This window comes from Artibeus jamaicensis, unplaced genomic scaffold (genome assembly GCF_021234435.1).
Source record: "Artibeus jamaicensis isolate MK-2021 breed Jamaican fruit bat unplaced genomic scaffold, CSHL_Jam_final contig_490, whole genome shotgun sequence".
NCBI classification, from domain to species: domain Eukaryota; kingdom Metazoa; phylum Chordata; class Mammalia; order Chiroptera; family Phyllostomidae; genus Artibeus; species Artibeus jamaicensis.
This window is the reverse complement of record NW_026521861.1, coordinates 41,904-57,165: the sequence shown is the minus strand read 5'-3', so window position 1 is coordinate 57,165 and position 15,262 is coordinate 41,904. Positions and strand designations below refer to the sequence as shown.

The 15,262-nt window shown below is 49.1% G+C and overlaps 1 protein-coding gene across 1 annotated transcript in view; it reads right to left on the bottom strand.

The window, feature by feature from the left end:
* Window positions 1-7,783: 7,783 nt before the first annotated feature.
* Window positions 7,784-15,262, bottom strand: part of LOC128627953 (ATP-binding cassette sub-family C member 2-like) — a gene marked incomplete at its 5' end in the record, with an annotated part of 47,191 nt that continues 39,712 nt past the window's right edge. Inside the window, 4 exons of the mRNA XM_053668658.1 lie at window positions 7,784-10,410; window positions 11,045-11,239; window positions 13,665-13,831; window positions 14,694-14,852. Of these exons, the coding sequence (XP_053524633.1) occupies window positions 10,281-10,410; window positions 11,045-11,239; window positions 13,665-13,831; window positions 14,694-14,852 (651 nt within the window). The remainder of the gene's footprint in view (window positions 10,411-11,044; window positions 11,240-13,664; window positions 13,832-14,693; window positions 14,853-15,262) is intronic.

Sequence of the window (15,262 nt, the reverse complement as noted above, 5' to 3'; positions counted from 1 at the left end):
CTTGCTTACTTCCTCATGAATTCCGCTCCTTTCTGACTGGCAGTGGCTCTTCAGTTGTGTTTTCATCCCAGTCCAGGAGAACCGGGGCGGGGGGTGGGGGAAATCCACTGTCATCTGCAAGTGTCGATTTCTGGCCCCTTGAGATTATCATGACAGTCAAAATAAGATGAGGTCTGCGAGTTTTCGTGCACTGTGAGCTCTAGAAGTACACGGTTTTAATAAGGGCTGAATGCTGTGTCACCCTGTTTCAATTAATTGCAAAGCTGAGTCTGTTTAGTGGGTTTCGTTTCAGAGTCAGGAATATAAACAGGCCCCGGAAGAAAACCATCGCGTTTGGAGTTCTGTTTCGCTTGTAGAACTTTATGCCAGGAAACCTTGAGGTTTATATACAGCATTCCAAATCCTCTAGTCAACAAACACTGCTCACGGGGTTTTCAGTTCTCCATCCGTTAGCATGTCGTGTAGGTATTTTTACTGTGTCCACCTTGGCCGCTGTGGCAGCCATTCGGTGCCACGGAGCAGGGGAGTAATCTCCGGTTGGAGCCCCTGCTTTGTTTCACAGAGCCCATGGGAGTTTCTTGCAGTTGTGAAGATTGATATTAGTGTTTTGCATGCATCAAGAAGGGAGTTTTTTGCAACAAATGGCAGACTTAGCAAGCTACTGAGGGCTCTCCATTTCTTACCACCACTCAGAGGTGACTCTTGGAGGCAGGAGAGGACTTCGTGCTTCCACAGAGGAAGTTGTGGTGGTGAGGTGGTGGGACGGAGCGAGGATGCTGTAGGGCAGCAGCAGTGTGTTCGTGGAATGGGGGAGCACCCCCCAGGAAGTCGGGGAGGGATTTGAGCTTTGCATGTGTGACTGGAGACTTTGGTAGGTAGCTGGGAGGGGCAAAGACGCACGTGGCCAACACGCCCTGGCTGGTTGGAGGCTGGATGCTCCCACTGACTTTCGGCGCACGAGGGATTCTGGGAAGGGACTTTGAAATGGAGCACACCAGAAACCAGAAAGTTTGTTGCTTCTGCCCCTCCCCTAGCGGGGGTGGGGGTGGGGGGCGTGCCAGTGGTCTGCCTGTGAGCAGATGCCTGTGGGCACAAGCTCCAAGAGATGCCTGACGCTGGACAGCAACTGGAGACCAGCTAAGCCACCTACATTTATGATACCTTTGGGTGGGAGAAGAGGTTCCTGGCCCAACCTCGAACTGAGCCGGCAGAGGGTGATGGTGTGATTTTTTGGGGGGTGTCTTAGAGGGAACGGGGCTTTGAGGTAGAAACTGCTGTTATTTCCAAGACCTTGGTGATATCAGTCAGCACTGTTAACAGATTTTGTTCTCGTGTTATTTCCAGTTCCTGAACCTATGTGGCAGTTGTGATGGCAGATACTTAAATAGCTCGTCTTGATGTCATGCTCTGACTTTTCCTTTCCCCTTACGTTTGTTACCCAGATATTTTAGGCAGAAACTTACCATTAAATAAAAGGTTCTTTTCCACTGAACTCCATTTTTTGGAGATTTGCCTGGTAGGCGGCAAGCAATAGGACCCGTGTGCTGGTTGGGTTCGGTAACAGTCACTCAGGAAAAACTTGCTGGACGTGGGCAGAGGCACATGCAGGCCCAGCAGCTGGCTCGGCAGGACCCTGTCGTGAAGCGGCCTGTGCACCAGCGTGCCTGGTGGTCCCCGGGATGCCAGGGAGTCTGGCTCCTCAGGCCCAGGCTCACGGAAGCTGACAGTGACAGACCCCTGTCTGTCACAGCCTCCCCCAGTCGTAGGGATCACCATGACGCACTTTAACCAGGAACCTTCCTACAGCCTCTCAGATGAGATCACAAAAACATTGTCTGAAATAGGACCTTGGCAGCTGGACGGAACAGTGACAGGAGCTCTGAAGCCACTTTGAGCTGGGCTTGGGAGATGGGGTAATCCTCTACAAATTCAAACTACAGGGGATTTGGTGGAGATCATTCATTGTCATACTGACTTCAGTGGGAGAAGAGCAGCCACTTTCCCAGAGCGATTTGGGCTTGTGGTATTGTGTGAGTTTCCTCTTGCTGCTCGAACAAATCACCACAAACATGTGGCCTGAAACAACACCAGTTTGCTGTCGTACAGTTCTGGAGGTCAGAAGCTCAAAATCTGGACTTCAGCCAAGATGGAGGTGTAGGTGGACCCACCTCACTTCCGTGCACAACCAAATCTAAGAACAACTATTTTTAACAACGATAATTACAACCAGACCACACAGAAAATCGACAATACGGAGTCCGAAAAAAAAATAAATAAAGGACGAAATGCTCGGCTAAACGGGTAAGCCAGCAGCGAAGCCGTTTGACCGAAAAGATCCCTGACCTGGTGGCGCGCAAGCAGCTGAAGGCGCGGATCGGATCGCAGGCTCACTACCGGCGCACACAGGGAAGAGGCGCACACAGGGAAGAGGAGCGGCTGGCTGTCTGCGGTAGGTCGTGCATTTGCGTGCAGATAAACCAGTGAAGAGGCCAGTATTGAGACCGCAGGGTGCGGGGCAGCAGGCTCCCACAATTCTGCTTGGATGAACAGGCTGGGGCAGTGGTGAAAGGGGACGGACTGGGCTAACAGAGAGGACCGCCATTGCTCCCTCTCTGACACCGCCCCCACACGCAGCATCACAAACCAGCGACCTGGGTGGCCCCGCCCTGGTGAACAACTAAGGCTTTGCCCCCCTTACTTACCGGCGCAAATAGACCAAAAATGGCTCAAGAAAAACTCAGAGCCCCTGAGCCAATAAATCTAAGTGATGAGGAAATAGCCAAACTTTCAGATGCACAGTTCAAAACACTGGTTATCAGGATGCTCACAGAACTGGTTGATTTTAGTCACAAATTAGAGAAACATATGAAAGCTAAACTAATTGAAATGAATGGTAATGCAAAGGATACCAATAGTAATGGAAAGGAGTCTGGGACTCAAATCAATGGAGTGGACCAGAAGAAAGCAAATATTGGGACTTCCGCCAAGATGGAGGTTTAGGTGGATGTGCCGTGCCTCCTCACACAACCAAGTTTAGGGACAACTAAATATTAGCATCAGAAAACACAACCAGAACACGGAAAACTGAACTTTTCGGAAGTCCGCTAACAACAAATTCTTCAGCCCGACGGGTAAGGGACGAAACCTGTGTCGGGTGAGGAGTTACAAAGGAGGGCTCGGTCGGACCCGGGCGCGGAATCCAGACGCGCGAATCCAGACGCACGGGTTCCAAACCCAGGATTGGACCTAGTGAGCGACCGAGCAACCCACCGGGTGAGCGACTGCAGAGGAGACAGTGGGGAGGTGGTGCAGCGTGTTGACTGTGGTTGCCTAATTGCGCGCGAGTGAGGGAGTGAGCCGTTGCACCGGCGACGGCGGGCGCGGCGACGATAGACAGCGGCTGGCGGCAATAGAGGGCGCCGCCGTTCCCCCACTCTGACCACGCCCCCACATACAGCGTCACAACCCAGCGACCTGGGAATCCAAGGCGCCGCTTCTCCCACTTAAAGGGCCAGAACAGACCAAAAATGTCGCAGGGAGAACTCAAAGTCCCAGAGATAAATCTAAGTGACGAAGAAATAGCAAAACTCTCAGACGCACAGTTTAAAACACTGGTCATCAGCTTCCTCACAGCTCTGGTTGATTATAGCCACAAATTAGAGAAACATATGAAGGCTAAATTAAGGGAAATGAGTGGAATTCCACAGGAAACCCATAGAGATGAAAAGGAAACTGGGACTCAAATCAATGGAGTGGACCAGAAGAAACAATATAATGGCCAAACAGAAAAGAGTCAAGGAGCAAGAATTCAAAGAAATGAGGAGAGTCTTAGGAACCTCCAGGACATCTTTAAATGCTCCAATATCCGAATTATAGGGGTACCAGAAGGGGGAAAGACACAACCACCAGTGGAAAAACTATTTGAACAAATAATAAAAGAAAATTTCCCCAATCTGGCAAAGGAAATAGACTTCCAAGAAATCCAAGAAGCCCAGAGAGTACCAAAAAAGTTGGACTCAAGAAGAAACACACCAAGGCATATCATAATTACATTAGCCAAAATTAAAATGAAGGAGAGAATCCTGGGAGCAGCAAGAGCTAAGGGGACAATCACCTACAAAGGAGTCCCCATCAGGCTGTCAGCAGATTTCTCAAAAGAGACCTTACAGGCAAGAAGGGGCTGGAAAGAAATATTCCAAGTCATGAAATCTAAAGACCTACAACCAAGATTGCTCTACCCAGCAAAACTTTCATTTAGAATGGAAGGACAGATAAGGTGCTTCTCAGATAAGACCAAATTCAAGGAGTTCATCATCACCAAGCCCTTATTATATGAAATGTTAAAGGGATTTACCTAAGAAAAAGAAGATAAAAAAGTTGAACTCACTGTGAGCAAACTCAGTTATTAACAACCACACCTAAAACAAAAGCAAATTCAGAGGACAACTGGATCAGGAGTGAATCATAGAAATGAAGATCATGTGGAGGATTAGCAACAGGGGAGTGGGAGAAGGAGAAGGGGGGAGAAGGTACAGAAAATATGTAGCATAGACAGTAGATAGAAAATAGATAGGGGGAGGGTAAGAATAGTAGGGGAAATACAGAATCTAAAGAACTTGAGACACCTGTTCATGAACTAAAGGGGGGGAAGGGGGGGGGGGGGGGCATGCAGGGTGGAGGGGGGAATAGAACAAATGTAATGGCATAATCAATAAAATTTAAAAAAAAAAAAAAGGGACTTCCGCCAAGATGGAGGTTTAGGTGGATATGCCGTGCCTCCTCACACAACCAAGTTTAGGGACAACTAAATATTAGCATCAGAAAACACAACCAGAACACGGAAAACTGAACTTTTCGGAAGTCCGCTAACAACAAATTCTTCAGCCCGGTAAGGGGCGAAACCGGCGTCTGGTGAGGAGTTACAAAGGAGGGCTCGGTCGGACCCGGGCGCGGAATCCAGACGCGCGAATCCAGACGCACGGGTTCCAAACCCAGGATTGGACCTAGTGAGCGATCGAGCAACCCACCGGGTGAGCGACTGCAGAGGAGACAGTGGGGAGGTGGTGCAGCGTGTTGACTGTGGTTGCCTAATTGCGCGCGAGTGAGGGAGTGGGCAGTTGGACCGGCGGCGGCGGTGATAGACGGCGGCCACAGCGATAGAGGGCGCCGCCATTTCCCCGCTCTGACCACGCCCCCACATACAGCGTCACAACCAAGCGACCTGGGACTCCAAGGCGCCGCCTCTCCCACTTAAAGGGCCAGAACAGACCAAAAATGTCGCAGGAAGACCTCAAAGCCCCAGTGATAAATCTCAGCGATGAAGAAATAGCAAAACTCTCAGACGCACAGTTTAAAACACTGGTCATCAGCTTCCCCACAGATCTGGTGGATTATAGCCACAAATTAGAGAAACATATGAAGGCTAAATTAAGGGAAATGAATGGAATTCCACAGGAAACCCATAGAGATGAAAAGGAAACTGGGACTCAAATCAAGGAAGTGGACCAGAAGAAAGCAAATAATGGCCAAACAGACAAGAGTCAAGGAGCAAGAATTCAAAGAAATGAGGAGAGTCTTAGGAACCTCCAGGACATCTTTAAATGCTCCAATATCCGAATTATAGGGGTACCAGAAGGGGGAAAGACACAACCACCAGTGGAAAAACTATTTGAACAAATAATAAAAGAAAATTTCCCCAATCTGGCAAAGGAAATAGACTTCCAAGAAATCCAAGAAGCCCAGAGAGTACCAAAAAAGTTGGACTCAAGAAGAAACACACCAAGGCATATCATAATTACATTAGCCAAAATTAAAATGAAGGAGAGAATCCTGGAAGCAGCAAGAGCTAAGGGGACAATCACCTACAAAGGAGTCCCCATCAGACTGTCAGCAGATTTCTCAAAAGAGACCCTACAGGCAAGAAGGGGCTGGAAAGAAATATTCCAAGTCATGAAATCTAAAGACCTACAACCAAGATTGCTCTATCCAGCAAAACTTTCATTTAGAATGGAAGGACAGATAAGGTGCTTCTCAGATAAGACCAAATTCAAGGAGTTCATCATCACCAAGCCCTTATTATATGAAATGTTAAAGGGACTTATCGAAGAAAAAGAAGTTAAAGAAACATGAACAGTGAAAGGACAACAAACTCACAGTTATTAACAACCACACCTAAAACGAAAGCAAACTAAAAGGACAGCTAGATCAGGAGTGGAAACAGAAATGAAGATCTCAAGGAGGGTTAGCAACAGGGGAGTGGGAGGAGGAGATGGGGGGAGAAGGTACAGAAAACAAGTAGCATAGACAGTAGATAGAAAATAGATGGGGGGGGGGGGGGCAAGAATAGCATGGGAAATATAGAACCTAAAGGACTTGAGACACATGGACATAAAGTAAAGGGGGGTAATGGTGGGGTTGGGGGGGCAGGGTGGAGGGGAATGAAGGGGGGAATAGAACAACTGTAACAGCATAATCAATTTAAAAAAATAAATAAATTTAAAAAAAAAAGCTCAAAATCTGTTTCACTGGGCAAAAGTCAAGTATGTCTGGTTCCTCCTGGAGGCTCCAGGCGAGAATCTGTCTCCTTTTCGAGCTTCCAGAAGCTGCCTGTACCCCTTGGCTTGTGGCCTCTTCCTCCACCTTCAAAGCCATCAGCAGCATCTTCAAACCTCTCTGCTTCTCATCACATCGTGTTCATTCTGATTCTGACCCTCCTGACTCTCGCAAGGATCCTTGCGACCGCACTGGCCCAGCTGCATGTTCTCCCCACCGCAATGTCCTTACCGATACCTCCCCTTTCACCATGTAAGGTAAGCCTCATGGATTCTGGGGATTAGGACCTGGACGTCTTTAGGGACCGTTTTATCTACCTGCCACAGGGATAGAGTCGTGACACTCTTTAGGCCTGTTGTCTGTTTGGGAATGGAAAGGATGCACCCCAGGCCATACCAGCGTCGCTGGAGCAGGGACCAGCAAACCTCCTCTGTAAATGACCAGACAGTACATAGTTCAGGCTCTGCGGGCCACTCAGTCCGCCGCCACCCCTCAGCGCCACCACTGTAGCACGACAGCCAGCAAGGATAACAGGGAAACAAGTGGGCATGGCCGTGTTCCAGAAAAATCTTTATTTACAAAAACAGCAGGACAGCCTTGGCCCTTGAGCCTCACCTCTACCCCAGGTCCAGCTAACACAAAAATATCCTGGTCATCCATCAACAGTGAAGTCAATTATGCAGCAAAACGAAACCTTTTGATGAAGGAAAATGAAGAGCTTGCCAAAGTGTAATTGGTTTACAGATAACTGTAAATAAAAGTAACTAACTGGACCACTAGTAAATGTACCAGGCAAATATTTATGGGACTAGTTTCTGTCTTTATGATGCAACTAACAAACCAGACCACGATGCAGCAGCGCACGGGTGCTCGTGCACAAAGAAGCCAGCTCTGGGCAAGGGTGTCAGCTCCACCCACGGGGAGGGATGTCTCTCTAGAGGTACAACCAGTGGACAACTCGACACCGGACAGTCTCCGCGGATGGATACCAACAGAGTTGCTGCCGGGAGAGAACAGGCAGGTGTGAGCTGACCTGGCAGGTAAGTGTCCCAAAGGCTGGGCTGCAGGACCAGTGCTTCACTGTGGACACTCTGGAGCAGAACAGCCAAATGAATGGCCGTGCGGTGAGTGCCAAGGTGTCCATCCGAGAGACTGTCAACATGGCGACCAAGGCCTTGATTGTCAGAGTTGAAGAAGAGCTCTGTGTTAGTCCGTTTTTAAAAGTCTGTAAAAACCAAACTAGTTTTAAGTCATTTTTCTTCCTGTAATTCTTATTTTTATGCTTGTCTTACCTAAAGGAAATACAGCTTTTTATATGATCCTCTTTTTTCTTCTTCCCTGACTCGTTGCTTTTTACACTGTAACACTTAAATTCTACAGCATAACCAATTATAAAGCAAAAAAGGAATACTATGAAAATGGAGCGCTTCCAATTTTTTAATGCAATTTCATAATCTTTTACATGTGTCTTCAGACAGGGTGAATTGAAGCCTTTAAGAAAACTGCTTAGTGTCTAATCTATGTAGAATACTAAATTCATGCTTATAATTGAATGTGGTCTTTGCTAAGTAAATCTAAATTGTAAAAGTTTAGATTTTTAGAGATTTAAATGTCAGTGTTTGTACAATACTGTTTGCTAATTTTAAATAAAGATACGACCGGTTAGCATTTGTGATTAAATGAATTCTCATCCTAATACCTGAATGAAATGAGTTTCTTTAGAGGATATGTCGAAAGGCGCACATAGAAAACTAGCCTGCAAAAAAGTGAGGTCTGATTGGTACATTTCTTTTTCCTGTTTGTGCCAATGTGTCAATGTGGAGTTACTTTGTTTTCTTCAACTCTATTTCTGCATTGTCATTCATTTTTCCCATTCAATTTTTAAAACGTTTTTTTGAACAAACATGCATATGCTTGCTATATTCTGGCCACTGAAAGAGAGAAAGAAAATGAGTAAGAAATTATTCCTGTTTTCAAGAGGCTCACAGCTTACTGAGGGAGATCCAAACATAGAAACTTCCGACAAAGTCACCACACTACCCGACGCTACACTATCGCCAGGCCTTGCAGCTGGAACCACCACACGGCTACCCTCAGACAAGAGCCATGCCTGTCATGACTGCCATCACCTTTCCCAGGACAGATTGCCCTGCCTCTCTGTGTCATGGGCGTCCGAAGTTCATTCGGTGCCAGCACAGCTGATTAACGGGACCTAGTCACATGGCTGCACCCTTGTCTCCCACGAAGCATCCTGAGTTTAGGAAGTCCCCAAACACAGAACTCTGGTTCAGATGCAGAAAAGGACTGAAATTGACAACAGCGCTGACACTAGCTTGGGGTGTAAGAGGAGAGGGGAACCTCTTGGCTGAGTCAGAATGAGTTAGAGGTAGCGGGGGATTCCAAGCAGAAGGGATAGAAAAGCAAAAGGCTAGAATCAAAGGGTGCGTGTGTGTGAATCTAAAAGCATTTACTGTGGCTGGAGCCTACGGGAGTTAGAAGAAATGAGGTTGGATCAGATGTTAGGGAGCTTCATTACACCGTACTGAGGAATTTTACCTTGACTCTGGGTGGCCATTGAATGAAGGGTTGAAGCAGAAGACAGAACATGAATGAATGACCCACAGACATGGACAACAGGGTGGGAACGGATGTGGGAGAGGGGAGGAGGGCAAAGGGGGCAAATGGAGACAACGGTAATAGAACAACAATAAAAATGATTTTTTTAAAGTTTTGCATATTTGATCCCTGGTAGTCATAGGGGGATGGATCTGAGGAAACCAACACAGGAAGCAGGGGTTCTCAGGACAGCTCAGGCTCACCCAGCCTCAGAGAATGTCCACAGCGTGAACAGCTTCTCGTAAAAATTCACAAGGCATGCAAGGACATAAAGCACCATGGGTGAGAACCAGCAGAAACCTCATATCGGAACCTCAGGCCGTGATCAGGTAGCGGTTTGTACTCTACTTTGTGAAACCTCAACAGTAACCAGGTAAATGTAAGTGAAAACCTCACTGAGGTACCAATCCATACCCATCAGACTGACGAAGAGCTTTTCGTTGGCATTGCCAGTTTGGCATTAACCAAATATATTCATGTAAACGTGTGCACGCCCCCCTTCCTGCATTACACCCTAAGAAAGTCCTGCACATACATCTCAGGAATTATATATTAGAATGTTCATAGCAGTACAGTTCATCACAGGAAAAAAAAAAAGCCCTGCTGCTGACCAACATTAGAATGGGTCCACAGCAGCACACTCACCCCCTGCTGTACTACAGAGCAGTGAGAACGAACTCGCCCCACTATGGGCGTGGACTGGCTACGACTCAAACGTAATACTGAATGAAGTCGTGGAAGAATGTGTGCAGTATGAGCCAGCCATTTGCATAAGTTTTTAAAAAGGCACACATTGTTTAAAGATACATACAAAGTGGTAAGACTAAATGGAAGGCAAGGGGATAATTATCACGGAACTCAGCACAGCGGTCTCGGGCGGGGCGGGGGTGGGGTAGCCGGGATGAGGGGCAGAGTGGGCTCGTTGGGGAGTCTGCTGGAGCTGCTGCCGTTCATTTTCTTCACCTGGGCAGCGGGTACACAGCTGTTCACTTACAATCCTTCTTTAAGATGCACATTTTACACACCTTTCTCTACATATGATATAGTTCTCAAAAAATGAAGTTAAATAAGTAATGATCCTTCTAGTCCTTTCTGAGCCTCGGGACCTGCCGTCACAGTGCTGTGCTGTTCCCACGTTCAATGCCAGCTTCTTTGGCCATAAAATAAAAGGGGCCAGGTTTTTCCAGCAGTTCCTCGGGGCTGCCATACTCCACAATCTTCCCGTTGTCCAGGACCATTACCCTGAAACGCGGGAGAGGGAAACGCCGGCCTTAGAAAGCAGCACCTGGGCCTCGGCCTTGCTAACAACCAGCCCTCCGTCCTGGTACGGTCATGCCTACCAGGCTACAAAGCAGCGCAATGAATGAACCACAGCTGTTTGCTCCAACTCGGACGAAATCCGTATGAAATGTTGAACAGAGAATCAAGTAGTAGAAGAATATTCGCCATCTGAGTCCATTACATAAGCTTTTTTTTTTTTTTTTTTTAAGATACACATTGTTTAAGGCAGCCCCGTTTCTAGGGTTGCCGACCTCACCCCCGTGTCCGGCGTGAGGAACAACGCAGGTTTCGGGGGGCGCAGCTGAGCCCCGTGGGTGGGGGGTCCGCACCCAGCGCCTGCCACCGGGCCTGGGCCTCCACCTCCCTGGGCTCCGTGACGGCTACAGCGACACACGGTTTTCCATTTTCCCCGTAAGGCAGTTTCCTTGACCCTGTCGGCTTTCATTACCTTGATGTATATCATTTCGGGCAAATGACTTGAAATCACTCACTCTCCGATTCTTCCCCAGTAAAATGACGGTGGCGGCTCCTCCCGCAGTGACCCACCCGCACTTCGACAAAGGGTTAAACCGCCGCCGCGCCCCGCCCCACTCACCGGTCGCTGTCCAGGATGGTGTGCAGCCTGTGGGCGATGGTGATGGTCGTGCAGTGGGAGAACTCCTTCTGGATGGTTATCTGGATGAGGCGATCCGTCTCCAGGTCTACGGCAGCAGTGGCCTCGTCCATGATCAGAATCTTGGATTTCCGCAGCAGAGCCCTGGCCAGGCACAGTAGCTGCCTTTGCCCGATGCTGCAGACCAGGGGAGAAAACACGCCTTAGCCCAGGGCCCAAGGAAGAACCGGGGTTGGGAGGTCCGGCCGAGGAGACTTAGAAAACCCGCACCCCTAACCGCCCCGGTCCACAATGCCACGCGGCCTCTTCCACCAGCTGTTCCTTGTTCCCACGGGCAATGTTCGCCAAACCTCCCCGTGAATTAGAAGACCCAAGTACTTGATTTTAAAAACTCACACTTGTGGGCCCCCCTGTACTCAGGTGGAATAGGAAGGAGCCAAGGAATGTGTATTTTTAACAAGCAGCCCAGGGAATCCTGGTGACATCCTGGCACGCCAACAAGTCCAAAGCAAGACGGATGCCCCAAGTTCAATTCTGCAGTGTCTGACCCGACACCATAAAGATACCGCAACACTGCCTCAGTGGCATTTCTTAGTGGCCTTCGCAAATCCATCTGTTATTTTAATGTGTAATTCTGGTCTCAAGGCTCATTATCTGTTCGAGGCCTTCTGCCTCGATTAGAGATGTAGCTCTCTAATGAACATGATGTCTTGGTGTGAGATGCAATGCATGTGGAACTTGAATATGCTTGTGAAACACAAATCACTTTAATTTGCGAAGAGCTGGTAATGAAGGCCGGACCTCTTACTTACATAGAGAAGCTTTGGGAAATGATGTGGAGCAAATGCTCCGTAATTAGCTGATTGCTCTTGCCTGCTGTGGCCATCAGGGAACATATTGAACAGAGGGTGGCTAGACTAAAAGTCCTGTAATTCTCTGGGAGAAAATTTCTGCAGATGAAAAGGCACCCAAGATGAACTTCCAGTTTTTCTCTGTACTGTAAAAACAGAGGCCACTGCGAAACTAGTTCCTGAGCCGACACCCAACTCCTGCTGTTCTGTCGGACCTCCTATCACAGGCTGCTGCTGAGGCCCCAGTTTGGCTCCAGCTGCCCTGTCTCTCTCCCAGCTGATCCATCTCTGGGAAGTTTACGTTTTACCACCACCAAACACGGGCTGAAATCAAGGCGCTGGGGATGCCTTCGAGTGTCTCCAGCATGGGCAGAGAAGGATGGTGTGATTTTTCCTTATAAGGCGGAAGCATCAAGGCCCCCCCTCCCCGCCATCACATCCTGACGGAGGGCTGCACAGGGCCCCTCGTGTCTGCAGCATTTGCTGCTGGGCCTTTCCTCGCACAAGGCCTGTCTTCCCCACTGAGCCATCGGTGCTGGGAGGCCGGCGGTTGGGTCTGTGTCCTCCACCGCTCTGTCTCCAGTGCCTGGATGTGGTGGGTGCGCAAGCTGTTCCTGTCGACCGAATGTTTGAATGGTCTATAGGCTACGGGCCCACTTAAGTCCTGCTGGTTCCTACACCCATTTCTGGGGGGAAACAAACGTGGCAGCCTTCTCTCCCAAAGCTGCACACTGAAGTCGTCTGGGCCCCTGAGTCAGCTGGTCTGGGATGCAGCCTGGGCACTGAGATGTTTTTTTTTTTAAAGATCCCTGAGTGATTCTAGTGTACAGCCTAGTTAAGAACCAGTGTTCTGGGCAGCGCTTCTCAAACTGTAATATACATGAAAATCACTGGGGAATCTTACTAAACTGCAGATTCTGCTCAAGAGCCTCAGTATCTCCATTTACAAGTCCGCGGGTGAAGCCAGAGCTGCTGCTCCACTAATTGAGTTAACGGGGCCTCCCTTCTTTGATGAGCCTCACCTGCTAGTGGCCCTGGCCCTGCTGGCCACTCTGAGGACCCCTGGGAATGCAGGAAGGCCTGCGTCTGAGCAGCGGGTTTTGGCTGAGGGCTGACCGTCAGCGTGTGGAGGGAAACACTCAGTTGTCAAAGGGAAATTGCCAGGTCAACTTATTAACTGATAGCTAAGCATGTACTGAAGGCTGTAAGTAAATGTGAACTGTCGACATTTATAGAAGGCCTCTGGAAAGGCAGCAAGCACTGGGAAGCGGAGAGTCTCTGCAGGTGTCAGGTGTTCGGGGGCCCGCGGACTCTGTGGATGCCACGTCCCCGTCACTGCTGCCCTGCAGACCTGTGCTGCCCCACCTGGGATGCCCACAGCAACCCCCGGGATCCTGTGGAACTCCCAGGTCCAGCGCGCACCTCATACCGGTGAAACCCGACTTTCTTGGCTTGGACTAGGCATCGGGATTGTTTTTGTCCTGACTGCAGGGAGCAGCTAAAAGGAAAAAACTCCACAATGGCAGACATGGGAACTCCATTTAAAGTCTCATGAGGGCACATGCACCAACAATCAGTAGTTCCCATGCACATTTTCATCTGTTCTCTCCTGTCATCTTCACAGCAGGTCCCCTTTACACACGAGGGATCACACCTGGGCCGTGCCAGGCACCTTCTAGCGCACGGAGCCAAGCAGTCATTCCCCTCACCTCCTGTCACTGCCTGTGGGTCGGTGGGTTAGGAAACATTACCTGAGGTTGTCACCGGCCTCTGTCAGCTCATGGGACAAACCGAGTTGCAGGCCGTACACAAAGGATTTGAGGTGAGCCAGCTCCAGGGCCTTCCAGATCTCCTCATCTGAGTAGTTGTTGAAAGGGTCTAGATTCATCCTCAGGCTTCCAGAGAACAGGATGGGGTCCTGCGTGTCAAGGGACGAATGGGGCTATTGGGGCTAATGGCAGAAAAGGGGCTTGCCGAGCTGGGCGGCAGGGAGAAAGTGAGTAGAACTAGCCCGGGAGGGAAAGCTGGGTTGCAAGTCCCACACTCCCAAAGAAAAACTCATGGTGTGGAAATAGAAGAATCATGGGTGGTACAGTCACTGGAGAGGAATTTATTACGCCTTTGAAGAAGCTGGAGAAAAGAGTGCATCAAACCGAATAAACCCCCCGAGAACCAAAACCACCCCGAGAGAGACTCGGCTGCAGGGAGCAGAGGAGGGGCGGTTCTAATGAGGACCCACATTCCACCCAGAAGCCTCCAGGACGGTCCTTACTTGGTGGGGTCCAGAGAGGAAGCTGAAGGGAAGCCTCTCTTGCCCATGCACTGAGGGTTGGCTTGCTGGCAGAAACCTGCAGCAAACTCCCTACTCTGTCTTTTAACCTTATCAAGTGAGGAATATAAAGCTTAATTGTTTCAGGCTTCAGTGGCAAAACTGCTAGTGCTGATCGCAAAAGGTGGCACAAACCATGCTGGGCTATAGAAATGCTAAATAATCATCTGCTTTATATGACTTGGGTTGTGTTGCTGCCACCTACTGGCTAGCTACAGGCAGTCACACGAGCATATTACAAAAAATAAGAAAAAAGAAAAGAGAAAACAAAAAAATAGACCTTATTTTTGGAAGTTCTGGAAACAGTGTGTTTTAGGGAGGGAACTAGCTCAGGCACCCGGGGTAGCCTGCAGAAATAACACTGCTCATGGAATCTACACCAAGAAGAAGACGCACACGTTTCCTGCCTCTGTCCCCTGCCGTGTGTGACAGAGGAAGTGCCAGAGCTCACCTGCGGGATGATGGTCAGTTTCTCTCGGAGGTCGTGGAGCCCGATGGAAGCAACATCTACCCCATCGATGATGATCTGGCCGCCTGCAGCCTCTAGGATCCTGAAGAGGCAGTTTGTCAGGGACGACTTCCCGGCTCCTGTCCTGCCCACCACACCAATCTGTAAGGAGGCCCCCCAGGTTAGGTCACCATGTAATCCTTGGTGGAGAAAAATGCAGCCTGAGGCAGTCAGAATCACAGGTCACAGGTGGAAAGAGGCAGTGATTGGCCACTTGATCTCTAAGATGTTGAACCGATTTGGGGTTCGGTGGGGAAAAGGGCTGAGACGTCAGAACAAGACAGCTGTCCCATCCCGCCCCTAGCCTGTGGCTCGCCGAGAACCACAGTGACTATTGGAAACGGACACATCGGCAGCTGTTGTTAAAATTATTATTGGAAATTATAGATTTTTAAAAATCCTTGTTTAGAAGTGAGAAGGGAGCAATCAGGCCTGTCATCAGCTGAGAACCAGACCTGACCTGGACCTCGGCATCCTTCCCCAGAGAGTTTCTGGTCCTACATCAGACCCCA